We start from the raw sequence: 26,504 nt of genomic DNA on the forward strand, positions 1-26,504 counted from the left end.
CATAGTATTGTGCAAGTTGGAAGGGACCTTAGAGATCATCGAGTCCAACTCCCAGGTTTCGAGCCCCCTGTGTAGTGAAGCGGCACTTCTACCCCCTGCGCCACAGGGGGGATTCGAACCCGGGCCCTCCAGTGCCACAAGCAGCAGCTTATACCACTGCGCCACTGGGGGCACACTCTTCTCTACCATTTCCATTGCCTGCTTGCCATCAATCACTGGACTCACAGTGCAATACTATAAGCAAAATTGGCACATAAGCTGTTAAAACATTTTCTACTTCCAGGCTTCCAATTGTATTTGATTTTTTAAGGAGAACAGTTAGTAAAACTCAGATTACAGGTATCACAGAGAAGTAATGGGATATGGGAGTTCTTGGCTTCTACATAAACAGAACTGTAAGTAAAACATGGACAGAAGGCTGCCAAATGAATCCTGCCATAATGTATTGCAGTAACACTTCCATCTTAAAAAAATATTTCCAGTTTTAGACATTATGTTTTCCTGTAAAATAATAGTTCTACAGTGGAAAACTGGCAGTTGCTTCACAAAGAAATAAGGTTTCATTTTCAGAAGAAACTTTCTGACCAACTTAAATATTAAGTGTGTCCCAAATAATAAGCCCAGAAGTCTTTGAGACAAAATAAAACACCTTGATTTGTTTCAAACAACTCTACTGGTAGGAAGTTATTGCAGTGCAGAACATCTGGGAGACGTGGACACTGATTTTGAACACAATCAAAGCTGAGTATCATCCTGTTTGTAAGCCAACAGCTCGTTTGTTGGGGTCCAGCCCTTTGGGCATTGCAGCCCTTCAGCTTGTGCAGCTCTCATCTGCTATGAACATACCTGGTTTAATAAACCCTTCTTTCCAAAGACTAGTTATGAGGAAATCTCTTGTCTTTCAGAAGTTCACCGACATTCCAGCTGAACAGCTGTTCCACTAAACGGAGAAGGACCAACATAACAGACTAACAATTTATCGGGTGTAACTCTAAAAGAAACAAAGCCAACAAAACCATTTTGACCTTTTTTAATTTAAAGCAACACATGGACATTCATTGTGTAGAAAATCCAAATGTATACAAACTTGTACAAAATTCAAATCATTACTGTACAAAACTTTCAAATTCAATATTAAAAACTGAAGCCATATAAGAAAAACCAAACCATTGAAAGAATTGGCCACCAGCTGTCCATTTCTTCTATTTCATGTTAACTTGTCTGCAACACGTACAAAGAAAAAACAGGCTCTGAGCATGAATCCCAAGTATTTTTTGCTCTGACAATCGTAACAGAATTCCAGTTTCCTAGAAACAGGCAACTGGAAAGAGAGGTAATTAAAACATCAAAGTCAAGAAAACGTTCTTCAGAGTTTACATAAAAGTATTGACTACTCCTAAGTACCTGAGGTTGAACCAATGCTGGGACAGACCACAGTTGAGGTGGTTAAGGTCGCTTTTTCTAGAGAAGCTGACATTAAGACTAAATATGGATCTTGCCCACAAAACATCAGCACATCTGATAAGCTGCAGAACTGCATGCGCTGACCTTTAATAGTCATCCTGGCAAGAAAACAAAACAACAACAGCAAAATGTGGACTATCAACAAACTCTGAAGCTTGACGTCCTTTTCTCAAATTCTTTTATGTTCCATGTCAGTTTTCTTATGAAGTAATAAGGATTTTTTGGTAACAGGTTAAAAGTAATAAGTAGCAAAAGCAACAGATTTTGTTACAGCACTGTGTTGTACCCAAGTTCATGAAGTAGCATAATGAAATATACCACAGTTGCCTTTAAGATACCTGGTTAAAAACGTCAAGCAACTGAGATATTCTGTGAGTGATAATGCTGCCCCTGACTACTGCCCCACGTCATAGTGCCTCACTGCAGCAGAATATCTTCATAATTATGACACAGGTTACACAAAAATAATGGTCTCAGTTTCAAGAGGTTGCATGAAAAACCAGACAAAAAAAAAACAAACAAGTTTTTCTGTAACATAATTTTCAAACATAAAGGATCCGCATTTTCAACACCGGTTTGAATACTGAAATTTTAAATCGGGATGGCAAGTTCTAAAGAGGAACTGTGTCAGTGACAAGTGGAAGGATGCTACATGATATCTACGATCACAACTCTTAAAATTATACAACCTATAAAAATAAATCATTTTACAAAACAATTTGTAGAAAACAGGTGAGAGAGATTAAGTCTTGCCCCAGAAATCCTCCTTCCTCTTCTGAGCTCGTTCCAGTATCTGTGATGCAAGTGAGCTAGAGGCTGCTGAGCGAGCAGAAATCTGAGACAGCCTGTCGTCTGGGGGAAGAGCAACAAGGGAAAAAAATAAAGAAAAATTAAATATGCATTTAAAACACAGTTACGTTCATGGCAAGCTTGGAAGGTACAAACTCCAGAATGAGATCTGCAGCCTCACCTGGAGAATTTTGACATCACTGCCCAATTCTCCAAGTCATTTTTACATACAGCCTCCTTTGTCAGGAGACCTCACAATCATCCCTCTGTCACTGACTGCTGTACAGATTAGACTCTAAAGAAAACACACTCGTGAAAGCAACTCACCACTTCAAGAAAGCAGGACAACCTCAGAATGCCACAACTAAAATAGCAGAACCTACACTGCCGAAATGTCCCTTTGTGCCAAAACCAATTTGTGTGCAACAAGCTGCTGAAAGCAATGCATCTTCTGAAGAAAACAGGAAGTTTAACACAACAGTAAGCAAGCTTTACAGATGTACTTTTGAAAGGTCTTTTTTTTTCTTAATACGAGATTCATTTCACACCCAACAGAACTTCTAAAACTAAGCAGCCTGGATGATGCTTCTGTGGCAAAGCACAATGTTATATTTGCATAACAACATTATAAAAAGGCTGCTACGGCTCTGTAAAGATGCTCTCTACAAAACATGATCTCAATTACACTCATTCTATTGCAATGGATTTAAAAAAAAAAATGTAGCACTGCTTTTCAGCCCCCTGTCACCAGAAAACAACGAAGATTTCACGACTAAACCCTAATAGGATCTGTACTTTGCCAGTGTTTCAATTAATTTTTTAGTGGCATGTCTTAATCTTTGAAATCCATTGAAGACAGCCCAGAACAGACTTACACACTATGCATAACAACTGCATTCCCATGTATGAGAAAACTGCTAACTGCTCTTGTGCAATCAGGCACATCATTGGAATAACTCCTGCATTTGTACGTACATGAACAAATACTGGCATACGAGATACCTGTGAGCTGGCACACTGCAATGTTTCTGAAAGCTCAGACATCACCACTCTGATCATAGTAAAAAAGTTTAAAAAACAAAAGGTATTTACAGCACTTAAACTGTGAACAGAAAAGCTTGTGGAAAGCTGCAAAGTACTATAGGATTTTGCATGTTTTATGTAGATACATAGATGCTTGGCTGAACCATCTGCACAACCCACACATTTTCCAGCCAAATGAAATGACTAAAACAGAGAATCGGACTGAACCTTGGTTAAAACCAAGGAGAGAAAAAACGTAAGGGGTACAAAAAAGAGCGCATGTTTATTCTGGGGTATACTTATAAATAGCTTACTGTCAGATATAATCTCACTCTGCCCATACTCTGAACCAAAGGCAGGTGATTGCAAGTAGCACAGCACCAAACCAGTGTACACCAAACACCCTGCTATGAAATGATGCAAAGTGGCACAGACTGTTGAAGCTACAGAACCTTTGCTTGATTCATTCTACTACAAGAATTTATGTGGGGCTGCTCACAAAAGGGACAAGAAGATGCTCTGGTGGCCCACTCACACACCATCTGCTCCTCCACAGTAACTTTGCAGTAAATGGCCAAAAAAGGCCAAAACAGGAGTAGCAGGATGCCATAAATGTCCCAAATGCATGGAGCAGAGGAATAGGTGTGAAAATTCAAGTCAGAGAAATCATTTTATGTACGCTACATATTTGCTGGTGAAGTTTCAAGCACATGCGGTACCTTTTAAGCTGCACCCATAATTACTGAAGCTGCAACCTGAGCTGTGATCATTTTGAAGTTTGCATCTGTTGCTACCAACACAAAGATTTAAAAAAAAATGTGTGGGGAGGAAATGATTTAGGTATGGAGTTGAGCAAGCTATATTAAGCATACTGAACCACAATGGTTTGTTTGATTTTCAGCTGCGTTTACAGTGCTTGTTTATGCTGGAACATAACTCCATGTTCTTACTTTACATTAGTGGGATGAACGTTTTTCTTTCTATGAAGCCAAGAAGTATTTATGTATAACTACCAGTATAATAAACCAGTATTAGACCTTCCACATTTGTGCAAAAGTTAAAACCAATCTAGATAACATAGACATGATATGCAATGATATTTTGTGATGATAAATACCTTCATTGCTGTAGTTTCTTTCCTGAAGAGGTAGCTGGAACGATCTCGTTTTTGGATTCCCAACATTTCCTAACAGAAAAAAGTCAAGTTGCTTTTCAGAATAATTTCTAAGTAGACAAAGGATTTTATTTCAGAACATTTTAAAATGCTACAATATTATTACTTTCATCAACGTCAGTCTTCCAAATATGCCAAAAACTCCATGAAACTCCTTTACCGGAGGCTACGGTAAAATTTATTCCATTGCATTCTCCTCACCTGTCTTTCATAGACACTCTAACAGTTACTTTGTGAACTTCACTCCAGGTGCACAGATAGAACACAGCACTGGTTCTAACTCTGCAGGGAAATTCGCTGGATTCCACCAATCCACTTAACCTGACCAGTAGTTCCATTCTAGAATGGAAATATTACCTTTGTCTAACAAATCTTTATAACACAAGGACTGAGAACTTCTTTCTGGTGAGGGTGACGGAGCACAGGAACAGGCTGCCCAGGGACGTTGTGGAGTCTCCTTCTCTGGAGATATTCAAGACCTGCCTCGATGCCTACCTGTGAGACCTGGTGTAGGGAACCTGCTTTGGCAGGTGGGTTGGACTTGATGTCCTCTGGAGGTCCCTTCCAACCCCTATGATTTGTGGGACTATTGAGGTCAGCTACTGAAAGCCTTACCACAAGGGCAATGTAAGCAGATAAGCTTTATTCTGACTAAGGGGTAGAGGACTCTTCCTTATCAGATGTGCCCTCAACAGTTGTTAAAAATCACTAAAACACTCCAGCACAAATTCCTCCTAAGCAAAGAATATTCACTGAAGAGTATAAAAATACTTTTTATGGACTTTCCTCAATATCCAATAATTTAATGTAATTTAATATAATTTAATGATTTGTTTTGTTCTGTTTCTGAGAATAGAAAATAGTTAAGGAGCTTATTTCTCAGAAATTCACCACCTCTGCAATATAATGATATGCTCTAAAAGTTTTGTTATACATCTCTGCTGGCCAGTCTAGCTGGATGGACTTACAGAGTTACAGCCTAACGATTAAATATTACAACTGTTTGTGGTAAACCAAATAGTTCTCATAATAAGTGGGTACTTACTGAAATAAAATAAAATAGAACAGAATTAGACAACAAACCACAGAACAGAATTATATTAGTGGAATCTGAAACTAGGGTGGATAGTTATGCACACCTTTCCTTCAGATCCTCAGCAAGACTAAACATATGTACAATCTTTTGTTTATAAACTCTTCTTTGTAAAGTTTGTAAGACAGCAAGCTCAGCACTCCCTTGGCCTGAATACTGAAGTGTAGCTATTTCCATCTTGGGACAATCTTTAACACAGCCAGTTAATAAACAATACGCACCATTATGCTGGAATTCAGGATCCTTTAGAGTCCCCTGAATACGAGGAGAGGGAGTCCAGCAAGGCATAGGGCGGTTTCTGATTGACTTCGGTGCAGGAGGTGCAGAGGACTGCTCTTGATATGCTGAATTAATAGCAACTCTCTCACCAGAAGCACCATTGGGATGCCACTGATCCTGTCTAAGTGGCAGAGGATCCACAGTTCCAAGTCCAGCGGGTGGGGAGGTAAGGAGTGATACAGCTTTCACATTTGCTTCAGGCTAAAACACAATAGAAAAGGAATCATAGAATAGCTTGGGTTGGAAGGGACCTCAAGGATCCTCAAGTCACAAAAGGAAGGAAAATAAAAAAGCACTCTATATACACTAACAGCCTTCCTATACAGTCCCTCACATACACAGCTAATGTTTTTAAGGGGAAAATGAGCAACTCCTGATTACAACTTTGTTTTTCCCCCCATACATTTAGTAGAAATAGCCAAAACAGAGCTCATCTAATCTCACTCCTTTGTTTGTTTAAAAAATAAATTTATATTTTATTCAGACATCAGCCCTTCTAGTCACAGATGCTGAAAATTTTACAATAGCAAATGACAACTCAAGAGGAAGTGATTATTCTTATTCTTAAGTTATTATTCAGAATTACTTCCAAAGCATATTCCTAAAAAGCACTACACTAAGTCCCTTTTCTCGCTCACCCGGAAGGACCTTCTTTGCGAAGCTTCTCTTGCACCTTGCTTCACTGAGAAAGGATCTGTTCCTAAATTTCTCTGCCGTGAAGATGAAGACTTCAATTTAGGAGGAGACACTAGAACCGCACCTCCTATTGTAGTGAAGATAAAAAATGCAAACTTGCTGAACTAATTCATACACGCCTGTTTTTCTTTAGTTCTTGATTTTGTATTCAAAAGACTCTATTACCAACTGAAGGGGTAGTGAGATCATGGTGAGTTCTCTGAGCTCGGCCAAGTGCTCTCAGCTTCGGAGTAGGAAGTCTGCCGCCGGGCTCTGAGGATACAGAAGAAGAATCTGACACAGCTGCAGGAGAATTCAGCAGGCAGGCATTCTCACTGCAAAAATGAGAAATGATTCCAGGATTAGCTAAGGCGCCGGGCATCTTGCATTCAAACGTTTTGCTATTAATACATTCCTATGATGTAAGCAAGTCAGTTAGGGCCATAAAACAGCAACATCCTGTAGCTAAAACATCCTGAATTCCAGCCTCTGAGCCTCAGTTTCTGTTGTGCTGTTGTTGTTGTGTTTGTTTTTTTTTTTAACATGACTGGCTAAGATACATAAACAGTCTCAAGCTTCAAATTCAGGCTCTTTGTTTTCTGATAAACTTTGAATACTTTGCTGCACAGCAGCACAGGTGTCATCCAGCTTAACTTTGAACCTGAGTGCTAATAAACACCTCCGAAGTTAGAATGTGGGTTTGACTTTTCAGTCAGCATCATGAAACTGAAACCAAACACAATGGAGAATACAAAATGCTTAGGTAGTGTGATAAGGAGGGCCAAAGTTACTCAGATTAAATACATACCAAGCTAACATACTGTTCTACCAAAAATGTTTACAAAGGTTGCACAGTAAAAAGTCAGAGATGTCAGTAACTAGATATATCAAGGATCTTTCGATGGACAAATACAGTAACACACACTGTACTATGCACACAGAATTGACCTCTTTTTTTCAGTTCCCCTACATATCTTCCTCATTTGAGCTCACTGTTGATTTCTGGATGTTAGTAAATTCTTTTCTGCCAAGTCCTCTATATTTGCCCATGAGTTTTCTTCAGGAAGGCAGAAACATAAGGGCAAGATTAGAATGGACTCTATCTTTTCAGCACTACACTGTCAACCTGAAGCAAACTGTGAGCTTTGATTTTCACTGCACTTTGCTATTGTGCAATGAACAGCTTCTTCTGATAGGCCTATACTGCAAATTTTAAAGCTCTTGGAAAAATTAATTACATCTTTTCACACTTCTATACAAATTACAACTTAAGTCTTGCAAGCTAGAAATCCAGTATTCCTAATTATGGACCCATTTCCATCATCCAACTCAGAGTTCTGAGGTTTCCTATTCATTATTGAACTATTAAAAACAAAACTAGAGCAACACCAAACTATACTCGCATAAGTAAGTCTGCTTTAAAATCAAAATTAAGTTAACCTACACATTTCTGAGATGTTAGGGGAGAAAAATATATATGCCACAAGAACGGTCAGTTTTACCCTTCAATTTCGTTATCTTCATTTATACCCTTATTGTTCTTCTCTAAATTCTGTGTCACAACTGCAGCTTGCTCGTTTTCTTTTTCTTCTTCTGCTGATTGTTGACTCTCTTTTTCTTTAGTGCCTTCTTGTTCACCCCAAACTAAACGTCTTTTGACTGGAACAGTTGGTGCATCTGACAAGCCTTTCTTCTCAGTGTCATCCTGGTGAGACTGTTCTCTGGAGCTGGGCTGCTGCAGCATTTTTGGCCTTGGTGCAGTCTCCTTTTCAGAAACTCTGGGTAAAAAAGAGAGCACTGTTTCATACCACTGGTTTGCATAATACGTATGCATCTATACAGAACACACTCATCCAGTTCAGTCCTTCATAATAAATAAAGCTCAGATACTAAAAAGTAGAAGAGTTAACATAATGTATATGCATTGAGAATTTAACTGATGATTAAGCAACCTGTTTTCAAACAAGGCTATGAAAACTCTGAACTACCATTTCCAAAAACGGACTGTAAAATTTGGGCTCTATTTCCAAACTGCAAATAATAAAATTATCAGAATACACAAATAGGTTTTCTTCCCTCTTCATTTGGGTAGTAGCTGCCTGTACGTTTCAGTAAAATACTATGTCTGAATTTTCCTAGCAAAATATTTATTAATCTACCTGGTATTGAAAGAAAGGACCATTCCAGTTTATAAGCCTACATCTCAGAAGTAAACCATGTCTAAGATTCAGCCACCAGAACATTAATTAATCCCAACAAGAACACCGACAAAACCTGAGCAGGCAAAACATACTTCACACTACTCCAATGGGAAGATGAACATTACTTCAGTATGACTCAAGAGATAAATTTCTCCATGCTTGACAAGACTACGGTTGCCACACTAAATATGCATATGTAGTTAACCATAAGGGAGTAGCATTTCTCTTCTTTTGGAAGACTTGACCATTCATCTTTTTAAATTGGAGCACATATCAACCTATACATCTGTGAAACAATAAATGTCCACACCTGTTCCAGAAAATATATATATCGTCTAACTAGCAAGATTTGAAAACAAAGCCAGTCTAAAGCATTTTGCTCTGTTTCAGAGCTGCAGAACACAACGTAGGAATGACTACCTTACCCAGCAAGATCTAGTGCTCTGATGTCATTGCTGATGCTTTCTTCTGAACTGGAATTTGAAGATACATCCCACAGACTGTTATTATCAGACAGGAGCTGGTTGAGATGGTATCGAGAGAAGTGCGTTCCCTCTATTCGTTGCCTGTAAGCCTTTGCTCTTGCTCGAAGTTCTCTCACCTGCACACCAAGGCTACATAAGCTGCATGCCAATTCAAAGTTCACTTACATATTACTACCAAGTACTCGCATTAGCTAATGGCAGCTAAAAGAGAAAGGCAAATTACTCGTAACACAGTTGCCCACAGCGCAAACACTGCATGCGGCAGGTAAGTGCAACAAAAGGAAAGCAAAGACAACAGAAGTTTGTGTTTAGCAAGCATATTTGAGCCATTAAGCCAAAGCAAAATTACCAATTACTCATTCAGAGAGCACAAAAAGTTACGCAGTGGCTACAAATAAGCTTAGTACTGGATTCTAGTTTTTCCATCAGTGTTCAGGCACAGCACAGTGCTCCAAACTTTAGAACAAGAACTTAGATGCAACAAACCTCCATATACCACATGGAATTTAGGGGGTTTTGAGATGCCTAAAGAGAGGAATACAGAATTATTTCAAGATTTCTTAATTTTCTCTCAACACTGTATTAGCATTGTAAATTTATCAGAATCTAAGTAACAAAGTAAGTACACAGCTCTATGCTGCCTCCCTGAGATTCAGTCAAAAGCTGTAAAACAAACACACCAACACTGCCATTACACCAGTTTTCACTGAGCTCGAGGAAACTGATTTACATTCCTAGGCCTTAACATGTAAAAATACATCTACCGTATATTAATTTGTAGTTCAAATCAACCTATGTGCATGTGTAAGACCAAGTTCATAAATTGTGAACACTGCACCTGCTTCTTGCTACGCTAATCTCATCTCAGTGAGGAGCTAATGACTGTGTGAGATCTCTTGGTACTATTGTAAGTCAGAACATCAAAATCATTCCTTCTAGGCTAGCACTAACTATATAAGTGAGATGTTATACTGTTAAAATGTCAGCTTTGGTTTCAAAAGGTAAAAATAGCAAGCACTCTCTTTAGATATGATACTGTTGAAATTATACCGATATAATGGTTAAAACTGTTTCAAAACTCCCTGTCTTCCATCTTTCAAACACAATTTAAAGAGTAGAAATACAGAGCAGCAATAAAAATGTATTTTATTTTGAAATGATTCAGAACAAGTTCCTGATGCTGTATGAATTTTGCCTCATTAAAAACGGTTCACGGGAACTATGCATTTTGTCAAAAAGAAGCTTCCTTTAGTACATATTCTATCATTTATTTTAATGTCACAAAGCTCTTCCTGCAAGGAAGGGTTATAAGTGGGCCAAATTCCACAAATCTTACTAAAAAGCAATTGGGTACAGAAGATGGACATCCACTTAGCCTGCACCAGCTAATATCCCAATAGTTGACCCATTAAACTTCCAAAGAATAGTCCATTAAAAATATATACTTGTCATTTTACAAAGAGAATTTAAAGGTGCAAGTGATTTACTGGATTATTCACTTTAAATAGAAGAATGATAAATTAATTATGATAGTCACAACAGAAGGAATACAAAACCAGAGCAACAGGACACTGCAGGGGGAGGAAGAATACTATGTCTCCAATGAATTGTGAAGAAGTACAAAGGACAACCGACTCCTTCAGCGACTCGGCAGGCAGCGTTATCTCAGCAGGACACTGGCCCCAGAGAGTCCTAATGTGATTATGAATTGTCGGCATTAATTTTTCAAAAGCATAATTCAAAGAGATCTTTTCATTCTACTGCTGAAAAGCAGCCCTTAATAATATATTACAGTGCAGCAGTTTAGCAATAATCACTACAGTTAAGGTCACATCGGGACTCTATTACAGTCCTCGCCTGTTTGAGCTCAAAACTTCAGTCTATTTTTCAGACCCAAAGTTATTCCATGAAAGGTCTCAACTGGGAAAGCAGACTGGAGCAGCCAGAGCTCATCATCTAATCACACTACAGAGAAATGTCCCATAAGCACCTTCAGCAGGGATGAGTCTCAAAGAGCAATCGGAGATAATGGTTAAGATGGAGGACTGCAGAACAGTCACGTCAGTACATTATTATGGGAGGGGGTATGGAATCATTTAGAAACCAGAACAACTGCTAAGAAACTGGTAGGGCAGCCTGTACTGTGAATAACAAAAGTACTTTTGCTGCTTCCAGTAAAAGTGATTAGCTTCCAAGTTCTACGTTCCTGGAACAACCTGCAGAAACATTCCTCTCAAACAGATAAATTCTTTCCCATATCTCAATGCTGAAGGAAATATTTTATTCAGTTATATTAATTCAGACACACTGGATTTCATCCTGTAATGAATGAATTAAAAAAAAAAAAAAAAAAAAAAAAAAAGCATGGCAAAGGATCTACCGGGATTTTTACTCTTGTATTAACAGAGGCTTTAATAATTAATCTTGGTTTTCTCCCAGTCTATCTCTACAACCGGAAAATTCCAAGCTCTAAGCTTGTTGTTTGCCTCCACTATGCCAAAAAAAACACCTTATTTTTGAGAGTGATAAACCCAGGAGAATTATATAGAAATGCTAACCAGGCAGTAACAAAAAAAAGAAAGAAGAAAAAAAAAAGATTACATAGAAAATCCCACCAAATAACACATTTGCTAAAGGCTGTTTGTCTCCCAGACAAACTACCGTGATATGCCCACAGACATATGTACCTAAGTGTAACAGAGGAAAAATTCAGGTAATTCCAATTCTAAAACTCTCTCTATATGAAGTTATTCTTAGGTGTAATGTAGGTATATATATATATATATATATACACACACACATATATATATGTATATAAGTGTGTATGTATATATATATATATATATATATATATATAAAAGTGTACGTTAAATATACTTGTAATCAATAAAACTCTTGTTACTATTGTCTTAAAATTTGGTTCTTCCAGCTACCCAGCACAACTCCTTCACTTAGAAGGTCCCAAAAATCCAAACATTCTTTTGCATGTTGACTGTTTTCCTGTTCTTCTGCAAGAAAATCTCCATCAAAAAGTCAGATACATCCAAAGCATGTATCCTTAAACGTGTGAATTGCTTCATTTCCAATGCACCCCAATTAAATGTTATATATAAATATGCAAAAAGGATCCTGCCTGGTAAAGCTTAACACCCAAAGCTGGTATCAGCTCCAGCTTCAAAAACTACTGACACAACACCCAGTCTCCAGACAAAAGCCCTAAATTCCATAAAAATTATATATTCTATGGAAACATTCCGCATGCTGCTTTGGAGTCAGGCTGCATGCAGTAGCTTGGGTTATTCTACAGCCTTAGTGATGGTGTTCATCAAAATTAAAATATTTCTTGGTTTTAGTTCTCCAACATCCTTAAATGGCTGTTTTTGCATAATAGATTCTCTCATGACATGTATAACTGCTTCTCATTAAATGTTCAATATATATATAGTTTTGCCTAAGAAGAAAAGTAAAACAACTTGCATGTTCAAGTCTAGTAAGACAACACAGAACTGAAAGCCACCACACTATCATTTTTCCTAGAGAGTGCTGCTTGCTAAAGCTCAAAGCCCAACACTCTAGAGTCATTCCCTCCCATTCTGACTTCCATGTCAGCTTGGTCCTTACTCATGAGACAATTCACATTTTACAAGTGTTTGCCACATATTTAGCAGCACATCACATCTCAAGAAGACTCCCCCTATCAGATGAGAAAAGCTTAAGTCAATTTAGTGACATTTGACAGTTGCAGAACTAGCTCTAACAGTTTCTTACATACTGCTAAAAGGTTTTGTGAGGAATGGCCGAAAGAACTGGGACTGTTCAGTCTGGAGAAGATATGGGGAGACCCTACAGCTCTCTACAACTGACAGAAAGGAGGCTGCGGTGACGTGGGGGTTAGTATCTTCTCCCATGTAACAGTGATACAATGAGAGATAATGGCCTTAAGTTGTTCCAGAAGAGGTTCAGGTTGCATATCAGGAAAAATTTATTCTCAGAAAAGGTAGCGAGGTACTGGCACAGGCTGCCACTGTGGTGGTGGAGTCACCATCCCTGGAGGTGTTAAAAAAATGTGGAGATGTAGCACTGAGGGATGTGGTTGGTGGGCATGGTGGGGATGGGTTGGTGTTGGACTGGATGATCTTAACGGTCTTTTTCAATCTTAATGATTTTATTCTGTTCTATACTCAATAAATCTGCTAAGAAATACTATGCTCTTGAAGCTGCTGAGCAATTTCAGACTGTCAAATGAGTTACCATAGGGCATAATATTGATTGTAGTTGCTGAATTAACTACAAGAAAATACTCAGATTCAGTGAAACTTGCCAGAGAAATTTGTATTCTATATTGTATATGACTGAATTCAGCCATCTGCTTTGAATAGGTTAATCTTGGCAGGTAACAGAGTTTAACTGCCAAACTGACCCAGGTTGATGCATGAATTGGTCTTTTCTTTTTATTCCCTTGAAAACTGCTACCACCTAATTGAACATTCTTTTAAATTCTGCTAGGTTGAACACCAACACTGCAATTATCAGCTGAAAAGGCCCTGTTGTGAGTGATTCTGATTTGTAAGGGAAAGAGTTTCTCCAGTATTTTCCATGCCATGTTAATTAATTTATTTTTTAAATCACACTGTCTCTTATTTTTTCTTACTACTGGCTTGACAGAATCAAACCTTCTTTGCAGTCACCTGCAGGAGCTCGAGTTGTTCGCATTACAATGTCAAATCACAGTTCAAATTATTTTACATATAAAAAGCATAATAAAACCATACTAAGGCCTCTGATTTAAAATAAAAAAGAAAACAACTCACCTGATTGGGAACTTTACTCCTAATACGAGACCAAGCTCCATCTTTGTAGAAATACTGGGCTGGAGACAAAAATTTTGACCTATATTCAGTGTTCATCTTCCTAAGATAGCAAAAATAAAGAGAAGAAAATACAAAGAATTATCCTTGATATCCAAAAGACTCCTGAAGAGCATTTGTTAAGTTACATCAAGAATGAAAAGTATTCTTGTACTTAAATCCCTGGGCTCAGACGTGAAAACATGCTCTTTTGAAACACAGCTCACTCGTACTAACACAACTAGGAAAGACCTGAAAAACTCCTTCAGTTGGTAATTATTCCTGAATGTTTTTCCTACTAGCAATTCTGCCAGAAGCTTTTGCCCTCTCAGCAAATCAGAAGAACACAGTAACACACACAAGGCTCAATTACTTTGATATAAAATGAAATACCTTGGTTTAAATCATAGATGAAGGTGCATTTAAGTAAAATGCCTGGTTTGGCGCTAACACAGCCAGTATACTTCCTTCTATGAATGCTGCTGTAAAGGCAACACACTCTGCATATGAGTGGGGTATGCTTTGGAGGCCAATCCACCTGACTACCAGAACAATTGCCAGAACAATGTTCAGTATTAATTCATCTATCTCCTTCTGTTTGGGATTTTCAGAAGCATTCAGTGCTCCTAACGACAGCCATTTTCCCTTCCGCCATACACACAGAGAAAAATGAGCTTAGACTAACATAAAGCAATAATTCCAGTCCTTTAACCACTGGAACTGTGGACCAATTAGCTCAAATCTCAAGTTCTTTTCTTTCTAATCTTGCTTTAGAACATTGCTAACTTTATTTTCATATACTCAGTATCAAGTGAATAAAACCTTTTCTCAGTCCTTCAGAAACAGATCATAGATCATCAGAGAATATGATGCACCTTGTGAAAATAAAAGTGTCAGAGGAAAAAAATATATTCAGAACTTCTTTCCGTATGTCCCTTTTTTGTAACTCAAAGAATTTCTTATTTTATTCAGAAAAGAACTGATCAGCTCAAAAACACATCAACGCTGTGCCTTAGTCCCAGTAGTTCTGTATCACAGGCAGGTCACATAACACAGGTTGCATACAAAGTGCAAGTCTTGCCTGCATACTGAGAACCTGCACATTTTCCACCATTGCCTGCCCAGCCATTGCTTTGGAGAGTTTTGTTTGTTTTATTCTACTAGACTGAAGGGGTAAGAGGCAGAAATCTGTCTCTAAATGGGTAACAAATGATCAAGAACTTTTCACAGAGTTTTACACTAAAAAAATCAACTAAATCATCTAAAACTTCAAAGAACTACAAAATCCTACGAGTTTAAGATTTCAAGTGCATTATATCCGCATGCTTTTACACAAAGTGACACTACCTCACAGTATCTTATCATTTTGCCATTATCTCCCAAGACCTCATTAAGCCTCACATCCCACCTCCAATCAGAATGCCTTGACACTGCCAGAAAATTACATGAATGCAAGCAATCACTGGGAGATACATAAAGCATGAACACTGCAGAGATAGATTTCTGCACTTTTAAACGTGCGTTCATTCCGGACTTTTATTTCTCTGACAGATCTCAGATGTGTGGAAAATGAGAATAGGATTTCAGTTTTTACAGTGAAGGCATGTGGCAGATGAAAAATATGCTTAGATATCTCTCAGCAATATAAAATGCTGTTTTCTGTGCATGTCATATTACCCAGTACAGGACAAATTTCTTTATTGCCTTTTACTTCATGTGTTTACTTGCACTCCTCTATGGTACAGATGGTTGTATGGAATAGAAAAAGAAGGCATCAGGTACAATCAAAACAGTTTAAAGGCATGTAGAACAAGCACAAGAAAGCAGTATGCAAGGTGACTACAACTTCCAAAGCACTCACCGGAAGTGCAGCAGCAGCACTACAGCAATTTAATTTCACGCATGTTAAATTTATCTATTTACAATCATATTATTCTCGTATCAGGAGGTTTAACTGAAGCAGCATGTTTAAAAGCTTCCACTTCCACTGCCTGGAGAAAAAGATGCAAATTCACACTGGGTTTTTTATGTACCAAAGGAAGCTCAGTCCCAGAGCCGCAGGGGACAGACACCACATTTGCTTCAGTAACAACAGGACTGCATAGTTAAAGGTCAGCATCCACCATTCTAAACAGGCTGCTGCACACCTATTCACGAGGCAGGTATTCTCATTTTATACATACCCACGATTTGCTTGTAAAGAAAGGGGCTTCTGACTGATCCGCTGCTTATTTTTTCGCTTAGGATGTTTCTGCTCTGATTTCCCTTGTTTTGATGCATCTTCTGCTGGCTTTTGTAACAGTTCTTCCCTCTTACTCTGAAGCAAAGATAATTTTAAAAATATATTAGCTAACAAACTGAAAACCCTCCTATCCCCTCCGACACCAAACTTGCAAACAGTCCATGGTTATTTTAAACCATTAACTGTTACATATTTCATAGAAGCTAGAATAGCATTCTAACTGGAGTTAACGTGTGAATTTCCAGAATTTATAATTTAAATAAATAACTCAATGGTGTCCCCAGTCTTACAGTGAGGCAATGGAAACTATAAGAAACAAAAATGAGAACTTCTCATTTGCTGCCATTCTGTTTTTGAAAGGGTCAGAACTGATCTGTTCAGCTTTCACAGCAAAGACTTTTTTCTCCTGCTTATGTTATGCCCTTGGAAATCTCAAGTATTCTTTCTGATTCTACTGGAGATCTTTACAGAAATTCTTCAAATTCAAGAAAACCAGAATGGAAAGAAAGACAGAAAAAGAAAGAAAAAAAACCCAAAGCATCACAAAATCTTGTGGTTTTTTCCCCCCTAAGATACTCATCAAAGAGAATACGTGGGTATAAACCAAAAGTGTTTTGACCACTTTTGCCAAACATCATCTCCTCATGCCTCCTTTGTCTGACACTTTCACTTTATCAGTTCTCTTGGGAAAACATAACCTGAATTTTCGATACTAGAAGAAAAAGAAACACTTCCTCAAATCCTCCCGCCCTTCAGGCTCTCTTCACATTTGCTACAAGAGGCAAAAGAGCACATAATGTCTGTCCCTCTCAAATGAGATTTAAAGCACCCGAAAAACCTAGGTTCTAAATGATAAAACCTCCAAGCTAACAATCATTTTTAAGTACCAACAACTTAAACTGAGCCAACACACTCTATGTTAAGCACATGTTTTGCTTGGCAACAGTTCTAGTGAACATCTTGCTTTACAAAGACTCTTTTATCAATAAACACAGATGTGTATTGAAGAGACTCACAGGTGGCCCCTCTACATGATACATAATGTCCCATTACAGCCCTCTACTTGCCTTTCAACTTGCAGTCAAAGAACCACTGAAACACAGAATGGCTTGGGTTGGAAGTCACCTCAAACATCACCAAGCTCCAAGTGCCCTGCCACAGGCAGAGCTACCAACCTCCAGACCTGGTACTAGACCAGGCTTCCCAGGGCCCCATCTGACCTGGCCTTGAACACCTCCAGAGATGCAGCATCCACAACCTCTCTGGGCAGCCTGTGCCAGCACATCACCATTCTCTGTGTATCTCTGTAAGTAACTTCCCCGACATCCAAAAAATTACAGCAAAGAGAAATGAATGATAACTCTTCCTCCGTCTTCCTTTACACTACAACTGTTGTCTAAAAATCAGCTCCATCTGTGTTCACACATTATTTCTTTGTTTTTAATCCACACGCTATCTAACTTACCCAGAAAGTTCCAGACCTTTGCCCACCCAACCCTGCTGAAAACTAAGAGACTACACTGGTAGCAATGAGAGAATAAAGAGAAGAATTAGAAAGTTTCAACAAGAATAAATAAATAAATACATACATACATTGAAAACTAATAATCAAATTGAGGTGGCAGTTCAAGGGGGAAAAAAAAAAAAACAAAAGACTTTGTAAACAAAACAAATGCATTGCAGAAACTGCTACTGCAAAGAGAGCTGTAACTGTGCTATTTCCAGTCCTTTACAGCAAGCAAAACCATTATTGACTGAGTCCAGTGACATTAATAACAGCCATAAAATGTAACTCCAGAAAATGTTTTTGAAACCCATTCCCACATTACTGAAAAGAACAATCAGAACTATTAAAGAATATATAATATGCCTTTCTTTTAGGGAAATATTTACTTGCTCATGAACCAGAAGTTCTTTCTGTTCTGAACATTTCTCTTGTGGACCCTTCGCAGCAGGAGAACCTTCGAAATTTCTGACATTTTCAGTTTCAGAAGTAACTGCAGGAGGTTTAAATGGAGGTAGAGGCTTATTCACATTGTAAAGAGCCTTTAGGAGAGAGGGGGAAAAAAACAGTAATAACAGCGTTATGATTTGCTTTAATTTAGGCTAAATTTTCAAAATCAGCTAATCAATTCACACAAATGCACTCACACATCAGCAGAGAGGCAGCCATGCGTAAATATATAACACGTGCATACTAAGTAACTGAAGAGCAACTTATTTTCACAACAATACATTACAGGAGATGGAATCAGGTTAGGCTGAACCTGTACTCAAGTACTACCGTTACTGAATTCCATTAACAGAGGTTCTTCTTTAGCTCTCTATAACTTCCTGAAGGGAGGTTGTGGTGAGCTGGGGGTTGGCCTTTTCTCTCGTGTAGACAGTGATAGAACTAGAGGGAATGGTTTCAAGCTGCAACAGGGGAGGTTCAGGCAGGACATTAGGAAGTATTTCTTCTCAGAAAGGGTAGTCAGGCATTGGAATGCACTGCCCAGGGAGGTGGTAGAGTCACCGACCATGGGAGTGTTCAAGAAACGTTTGGATGTTGCGTTGAGAAATATGGTTTAGCTGGGAAGTATTGGTAATGGTTGGACTAGATGATCTTCTAGGTCTTTTCCAACCTGAAAAATTCTGTGATTCTGTGATTCTCATTTGGGAAAGCAGTGGGGGAATGTTGCAGTTCAGACTTTTATACAGGATCTTTTCTTTTTCAAATATATGCCAGAGAACTCCCTAAGAGTCCTCAGTACATGCTCTGTCCTAAGCAAAAACTGTTCTCTGATTTAGAACTGGATACTTAGGGCTTGGTGGTTTTATCTAAGCAGTTTTCCAACCACTTCTGCATTTACTGTAAGCCAAAGTACAGAGCTGTCCTAATATGTCTTCTGGTGTCGTCCCTTCACAGGGTGCTGAGAGTTAGAAGATGATGCCGTAAGTCACATGTGCCATACATTTTCCTCAGCTTTACTATGTGAGTTTGCGTCAGACTTCTAACCTAACTTAAGATAACTTGATCATTTTCACACAGCTTTCTTTGAGAGATTGTTCCTGTCATTATTCAATATCCAGGTGTGCTTTTCTCAGCAGCAATCAGAAGAAAAACAGACTGTTGATGTTTTAATTTTTAATCACAACATTTTAGCCTTAAGCACAGAAGCTGCAGTTACACATATTTAGATTTTCCCTAAACTCTATTTATCTAAGCATTTATATTACTTACAGACTTACTCTTAGGGTTTCCTATTCTCTATAATCCGTGTGGAAAAAAAAAGCTTGCTGTTTTAGTTTCTACATTCTTTGCTGTGAAATAACACAATATTCACAAGCATCAAACTGACATTCTGAGACCAGACTCTTCCTCAACCAGTCTGTACTACTGCTATGCTTAACAGTGAATTTTCCTTGCACAAGGGACTGCTGGAAAACAGGTATCTCAAAGTATGTCCACCTGCTTGGTACCACAACAAGAAAAAGACAGAAACGGGTTTTGGAGGAATTATCCCTTGTCATCACTTACTGCATTTGAAAGCTGCTACTAAGCAAATCTGCAACATGTAGATAAAACCAGAGCTAGCACTATCTGTAGTAATCCTATCAATGCAAATGCTTCTTGTGAGAAAACAGAACAGAAATTGTCTTTTACAGCAAAGTTTAAAATACCAAATTCTGCAGGACAGCCTCCACTGTAAGAGGGCCAAAAGACAGACTGGGTCTCCCCAGTTCTGACCTCAGTAGCAATAAGTTGAAAACTCAACGCAGTTTTGCAGTCAGAATCATTCTTTATGGCCAGATTAGAAATAGCAGTATTTCCAGTCCTACAGAGTCCAAAAATGGATGAGATACACCGAAATGCCACAAGAGTCTTCTAAAATCAGGAGATTCCACTTCTAAATATAAGCAGATCTCCTGAAAGAAAACTATAGCTGAGTAACTGCAGAGATGCCTTTTGGGGCCTAGGAGCTTATGTGCACAGAGATTGAGAGTAAGAAACTGTGGTAACCCATAAAAGATCATGAGAATAAATACTGAAACTTGCACGATTTCAGTGGCAAGATGTTATTACAACACAGAACACCTGAACATTCCTTTGCTGATCAGCTGTATACTAAACATAAAAATCATGAAAATAAAGAGTAAGACTTAGAGCACCTAAAGTTAATTCCTGAAAACTGAAGAAAATGGTCTTTGAAAGAGTCGAATACAAGCAGGAAGGAAATGATCAAGTAGTTATACCTGGTTACAATGAAGAATCCTAGGGAAACATATCTAACCATACAGCACTTCAGTATATGGTAACTGAGGTGAAAAAGATACATGTAACAGTGTGCCAGATTATGAAAGGAAAGAGGAAGACAGAAAGAGGGGTGGGGAGAAAAAAGAGAGGAAAATAAGCAACTTTCCTTATAAAAGAAATTATTCATCTACTTTTTGAAACTTTTTTGAGTTACCTCTTCAGCTGCAAGGATTGGTGACTTTTCATGAGGACTCTTCCAAACAAACTGACTTTGATATTCAGAATTTCTAGGGAAAGTACTTAAATGGGAAATATTCAGGCCTGCTTTCCTCTGAAGGACTCTGTGAAGCTGACAACATAAAAAAAGCAGAAAATTTTACACCAACTTCTCCCTTTCCTACCACGTTTTGCAAGTCAGAAATCTTTGCAATTCACAGCTTGAAACCAATTTTTGTTGTTGTTGTTTTATATGAATTACATGAATGCAAAGCACATTTTCTCATCAACAACCCCCAAAAGTCTATACGGCATTAGCTAAATCCTTGTTTAACTGAAGTCAGTCCAGCCTGCATGTGAATGGAAGAAGCCCTATTGACCTACACAGAACCAAAATCTGGTCTCAAAAGTACTGTTCTCCCAACAGAGAAGCTACAGTAGAAGAACATCAAAATACAAAGCTAAGGAGAGTTAAACAACAGAGGATGGTGTATTAAGTTACTGTAAATAGCAGACGAGTAATTCTTATATCAGCCAATTTAAAAAATTCTTCTCTTACCCCATTCACCTTTTCTGCTTCTTTTTTTTGAGATACAAATGCTTCCTTTTGATTAGGTGGAGCTACAGGTGGTGATTTCTTCATATTATTTTCTGCAAGGGCAAGAGCAGTTTCGACTCCAGGATCTGAAGAATGCGATCGAACTTTTGGGGGGAGCCTTGGTCCTTCTGGTGTTTCAGTGTTTTCCTGATTCACATCATTACTGCGGTCTGTATGTGACTCTGCAGTCTTGAGAGCTTCTGTTTCAACTGGGTCATCCAAATCACAGTCCCCTGTCCATTCAAAGGACTTTGAAATCTGTGGGTTATGGTAAGGTACTCTTCTCTTTGAAATGAAGTTTGGTTCTCTGGTGATTCCTAAAAAAAAAGGCATACTAAGTATAACATATATAAAACATAATCTTGAATATATAATATCACTGTATTACAAAAAGAAACTGGAAGTTTATCATCCAATAGATTATTAGAGGAAAAACTATTTTCTTTCAGCAATGAGTGCCTATGAGTTATGGGCACAACTGTAAAATCGTGGCTGTAAATGCCTTTCCACCAAACAAGGACCATAACACGATGCTCCAGGACCACACTGGATAAAATTCTATAAATAAAATACAGCCAATGAACGATCTTCTCCAAGTTGATTCTGAGAACAGAAGAACAGAGGTGGTGGTTTAAAACAGATACAGAATAACCAGTCTACAGCCACGAAGTACCTCACAAGCATTTATACCAACACCAGCACTATGTACCTGCTAGACAGGTTCCCACAGTGCAGGGACCATGACAGACCCTTAATACGACTGCAGACCATTAAAGAAGAGATACTTGAATTCATTTCCATCGTTAAATGTCTTGCAGGGTTGACTTAAAACTTTTATCTCTGATGACTGGTGAAGTGTGAAAACATAATGGAAAAATAATTGAAGGATCGTAACTCTTGAAAGAAACAGCTTCTTGGAGGGAGTGAAACTTCTGTTTTGTGAGGTTAATAAATCAATAAAAATCAGTGTAAAAAGAGACATCAGCCTGCAGTGAAAAGTATACAAAACGTCCAACAGGATACAAATGTTCAACAGGACATTCTATCCAGTTCTGTCCAACTTCCAACTACACACAGGTACTTGAAAATAACTCCAATGGAGAAACACCGGAAAAGGTACAGGAAAAAAAAAAACCTCAGAGCATCTGCACCTATTTTTCTGGTAGTGTTCCAAGTCATTCTTAAAACCGTCAACTGTGCATTTCAACAAAAACAGCGAGTGAATTAACAGCAATCTGCACAGATGGTAAAGTCCTACAGAGTGTCAAGAGAGACATTCAAAGATACACACTGTTAAGTGGCCAGAAAAAAGGTGGGAGTAAAAATGAATCCAAAAATATAAGAAAACTAAACCAAGCACACAAAATCACAGCTACAACACAAGGAGAAGAAACTGCTGTATTGCTAACTGATGGCTTTATTGCAAGCCTTGCAATACTTGCTGTATAAGCCTCACCATCCCACACGACTGGACTTGATTCATGACTTACAGTTTTCAGCAGAGGTTAATGTGTTTGCATGTTCTCATGTTTCAGGATTTGTGGAAATTGCTCTCTTAAATACAGGTACCCATACATACAACCATGTGTTAAGGAAACCAAGGCTAAAGAAACACATATTTTGTAGTAAGTGTAAAAAAGTAGTTTTATATATAAAGTACAATTTTTGGCAAAGTTAAATTAGTTACTGAAACAACTAGAATCTCAGTCAAAAAGAAACTGTACATCCAGCAGCTGGTTCTTAATTACTAGCTCATAATTCAGGGCACTTACCATAAAGAGGATGAATACACTGGACTCTAATTACACAGACTGCATAGCACAATTGCACACAACTTTGTTAATTTTGTTATTTTGCTGCTCCTTTTCAAAGTACTGCAGTTGTTGTCACTACAGATCACTCCTATTCCTCTACTCTATATGGGTCTTTCAACCCAGATGCAATTTCATTTGTTTCCTACGTTCCAATCCCACATTTTCCTGCCATAATAACATCTGTGTATGAGGCTGAATCCTAGACTGTAGCATTGCAAGCTTTCTCCTTCAACGCCCATCTTTTTTTGAGTCTCCCACTTAGCTGCCCTGGGAGTCGTCCTAACTGTTTTAATTTATGTTAAACTTTGACCTAAGTTAGTCTCTTCTTTAATAGAAAGTTTGTTTTTGCACACCACAGGTAACCCAATCTCTCCTTCTACATACGCTGTGTGGGCTAATGCTGCATTTGTGCTTCACATTTGGGATTCAGATGATGATTTAGATATTTATAAGCATTGATAAGTTCCCCCTTCAGCCTTCTCCTCTCCAGGCTGAACAGCCCCAGGTCTCTCAGCCTTTTTTCCACAAGAGAGATGGATGCTCCAAGCCTATCATCATCTCTGTGACCCTCCACTGGACTCCCTCAAGAAGTTCCCTGCCTTTCTTGAACTGGGGAGCTCAGAACTGACACAGGACTCCACGTAGCATCGAGGGGTTAGTTTGGAGGTGCTTACCCAACTGATCTGACCGAAGGCCTGCCCACAGGGACTTCTGCTCTTGGGATGGGCTGCAAAGCTCGGGGGTTTTCCACCTGAAGTTTCTCTTGTATTCGCTCAAGCCCTGCAGCAAAGAGAGATGCATGTCAAGCGCCTGACGGCTGTCCCGCTTCTCTGCACCTACAGGTAACTTATTGCCAGAGGGAAATACAGAAAGCCGCTGCAGGATTCACTTAAACTCGGAAGGTGTTCTTCATCCTCAAAACGAAACCCCATCCAAGAGCATAAACCACCGCTTATGAAGAAACAAAATTATGAAGAAAAAACAGAGCACAAAAAAATATTTAAACGGAGCTTTAAAAGACGTCTTCCGTGAGCACGACTGAGCTCTGTCTGCTTCTACAAGCTCCTTAGCGCAAGGGTCTTCCACCCCCGCAAAGCCAGCGGCACCCGCGAGCGGCTGCGGCCGCACACCCAGCTGGGCCGGGCCGGGCCGGCCCGGAACCACGGCGGCCGCCGCCTCCGCCCGCCCAATGCCCATCCGGCCGGCCCGGTTCAGTTCGGCCCAGCAAACCCGCACTCCCCTCCGGGCCTCACCCTGAAGCGCACGGGCATGGCGGCCCACAGGGCACAGGCCCGCGGCCCTCAGCACCGCCGTTCCCTAGGCAAAGCCGCCGACCCGAGCGAGCCTGCGCGGCGCTGCGCAGCGGGGCGGGCCCCGCCGCCTCCTTCACGGCGCTGCCGCGGGGCTGTGTTCGCCGCCTTCTCGGCAGGCCGCCGTCGCTGCCCCTTAGTGCGGGTCCTCATCCGCCTCCTCGGACTGGTTCACCCACAGGGACCTTCAGCCCCTGTTAGAGTGCATCGAGTTAAAAAGAACAGGGAGGGTGTTTAAAAAACAAAACGTTATGATTTATTGATTGATTAAACTTGAGATTCTTAGGTTCACCGAATGAACCAGTTGTGTTATTGCAGTGACTTGTTTGTGATGTTCGCTCAGGTCCTGCTCAGTTCGTTTTCTCTGCAGTAACACACAGATTTGTTACAGACCATGCAAAGCCAGCTGGCGTGCGCCTTGTTCAACACACAGACTCCAGGTTTGCCAGGAATGTCTCTTCTTTGATATGAGGGGAAACGTGGCCAAACATAATTTCAGTGTGTTTTTGGAGTGTTTTGCAATTAGCCAAATGCTAATATTTATAGCTGGTTTGGGGCTGTCTGCTTTCAGAGGTTGATTCTGTAATGCAAATACATGACACTGCACCATCCTGAAATACCAGGTATTATATTTCTTAACTATGTCCTCCCTGTTTTCATAAGATAAAGCAAAAACAAATTATCCTGAATCAGTGGGGTATGCACAGATTGCTTTAAGTCGTCTTTTAACTCTCCTCCTTTCAGCTGAGAAATGTCATTGCCTGACGTGGAGGAAGCACCTCAGTAAATACAGTGGGATCCTTACCTGATGCTCCTTACCGCTGCTGATGCATACTGGCTACTTTGAGTTCAGTGCATATACATTAATGAATTCACAGTTGTTGGAGGTAAGATGATGTAAGAATGCTAAAATGCTTAAGCAGGTAAGAGTATTTTCACGTGTGCTGAATACATAATGCAAGCATAAAAATGAATGCATGTGTAGAAAAAGTCACAGCATACTCACAAACTGATGGCACAGAAAAGAAGGAAAGTATTGTGTCCCAAAACCTATGAAGAGGTTTCTGGAAAATAAATGAGCTGGGACTGATGTTAACGTACATCCTTTGGTAATTGGTCTCTATTATTTATTGGATCCCATTGTTTAAAAAAAAAAAAAGAAAATTAAAAATAAAAAATCATTTCAAATTAGTGCTTCTACATAACACATTCAAATAGTTTTAAGTGCAATTCAAGTCACTTCAGATTTCCTCAACACTTGGGAGGATGACCATCTTCCTCCTTCATTTCCTATGAAGCAAATATCAGTATTTCATCTTGCTTTAACTGATTTTTATTCCGGATTTTGATGTTGTTGCTGTTCTTCAAGAGAATTAACAGATGTATTTTCTCTTTCTGAATCACACAATTCTCTTTCTGTTACATGTGTAATTTCAAATAGATAATTTGTGACGCATATATTTTTATTTTCAGGTTGACTGTTTGCCCATTTGCTTCAATACACCTCACCTCACCTGCATGTCATGATCTTTATCTTTGACCTTCTCTGTCTCTTGGCACTCAAGTTCTGACTTCAAGTGCATGATTAAATGAGATTTTCCCTGAGCACCTTTCACTTGAACACTAGCCCATGAATAGCTGTCTACTCCATCTAAGTAAATGGAGACCTCCTTATGACCTATTGCTCATGCTCCTTGAAAACTACAAGTAATGCCTTAAAGAATTGGTAACCCAAAGTCTTTTTCCTTTCTTTTGCTTTAGCACTGATGTTCTGTCCTGCCAAAACACAACACGCAATATGTCAGCAATCCTCCCTCCAGCCAGGGATGGCTAGACGCAGCTTGCTGTGGAGCCCATCAACTCTGTGTGTCAGCCCCAGGGAATCAAATGAGAGCAGTGAAACGTGTTCTCTACCTCCAGTGTCTGTAGCCTCTGGCATCTCCTGGTACATGAGTAAAGAAGGAAAGCACAGCTGTCCTGGCACAAGTCCCATGGTTTTACCCTTAATAGCAAATATTTCTAGTGCAAACTTGTTCCAGCTTATTTTACAACTCATT

General features: G+C 39.2%; 1 protein-coding gene across 3 annotated transcripts; it reads right to left on the minus strand.

Moving 5' to 3' along the window:
* Nucleotides 1-1,014: 1,014 nt before the first annotated feature.
* MDM1 (Mdm1 nuclear protein) lies at nt 1,015-24,545 on the minus strand. Of its 3 annotated transcripts, none has more exons than XM_072339248.1 (15): nt 24,391-24,545; nt 23,812-23,917; nt 21,294-21,640; nt 20,724-20,858; nt 18,166-18,318; nt 16,214-16,347; nt 13,995-14,094; nt 9,670-9,708; nt 9,124-9,299; nt 8,000-8,275; nt 6,684-6,832; nt 6,461-6,585; nt 5,765-6,023; nt 4,394-4,462; nt 1,016-2,316 (listed from the first exon to the last, which is right to left on the minus strand). In XM_072339248.1, exons 1-15 carry the CDS (start codon nt 24,406-24,408, stop codon nt 2,207-2,209), a joined length of 2,196 nt encoding a protein of 731 aa, XP_072195349.1. In that variant the 5' UTR covers nt 24,409-24,545; the 3' UTR covers nt 1,016-2,206. The 3 variants fall into 3 exon arrangements, with proteins under 3 accessions (XP_072195356.1, XP_072195349.1, XP_072195341.1); XM_072339240.1 differs by having other exon boundaries at nt 21,285-21,640; XM_072339255.1 differs by lacking the exon at nt 9,670-9,708 and having other exon boundaries at nt 1,015-2,316; nt 21,285-21,640.
* Nucleotides 24,546-26,504: the final 1,959 nt, after the last annotated feature.

Source organism: Excalfactoria chinensis, chromosome 1 (assembly GCF_039878825.1).
Source record: "Excalfactoria chinensis isolate bCotChi1 chromosome 1, bCotChi1.hap2, whole genome shotgun sequence".
Taxonomy (NCBI): Eukaryota; Metazoa; Chordata; class Aves; order Galliformes; family Phasianidae; genus Excalfactoria; species Excalfactoria chinensis.

Excerpts from the sequence above, each read along its gene's own strand:
- MDM1 (XM_072339240.1), bottom strand. Across the intron at positions 9,709-13,994 it reads GGAGTAAAGTTCCCAATCAG|GCATCTCAAAACCCCCTAAA; the intron begins GTGAGTTGTTTT and ends TCCTCTCTTTAG. Across the intron at positions 4,463-5,764 it reads TCCTGAATTCCAGCATAATG|GAAATGTTGGGAATCCAAAA; the intron begins GTGCGTATTGTT and ends TTTTTCTGTTAG.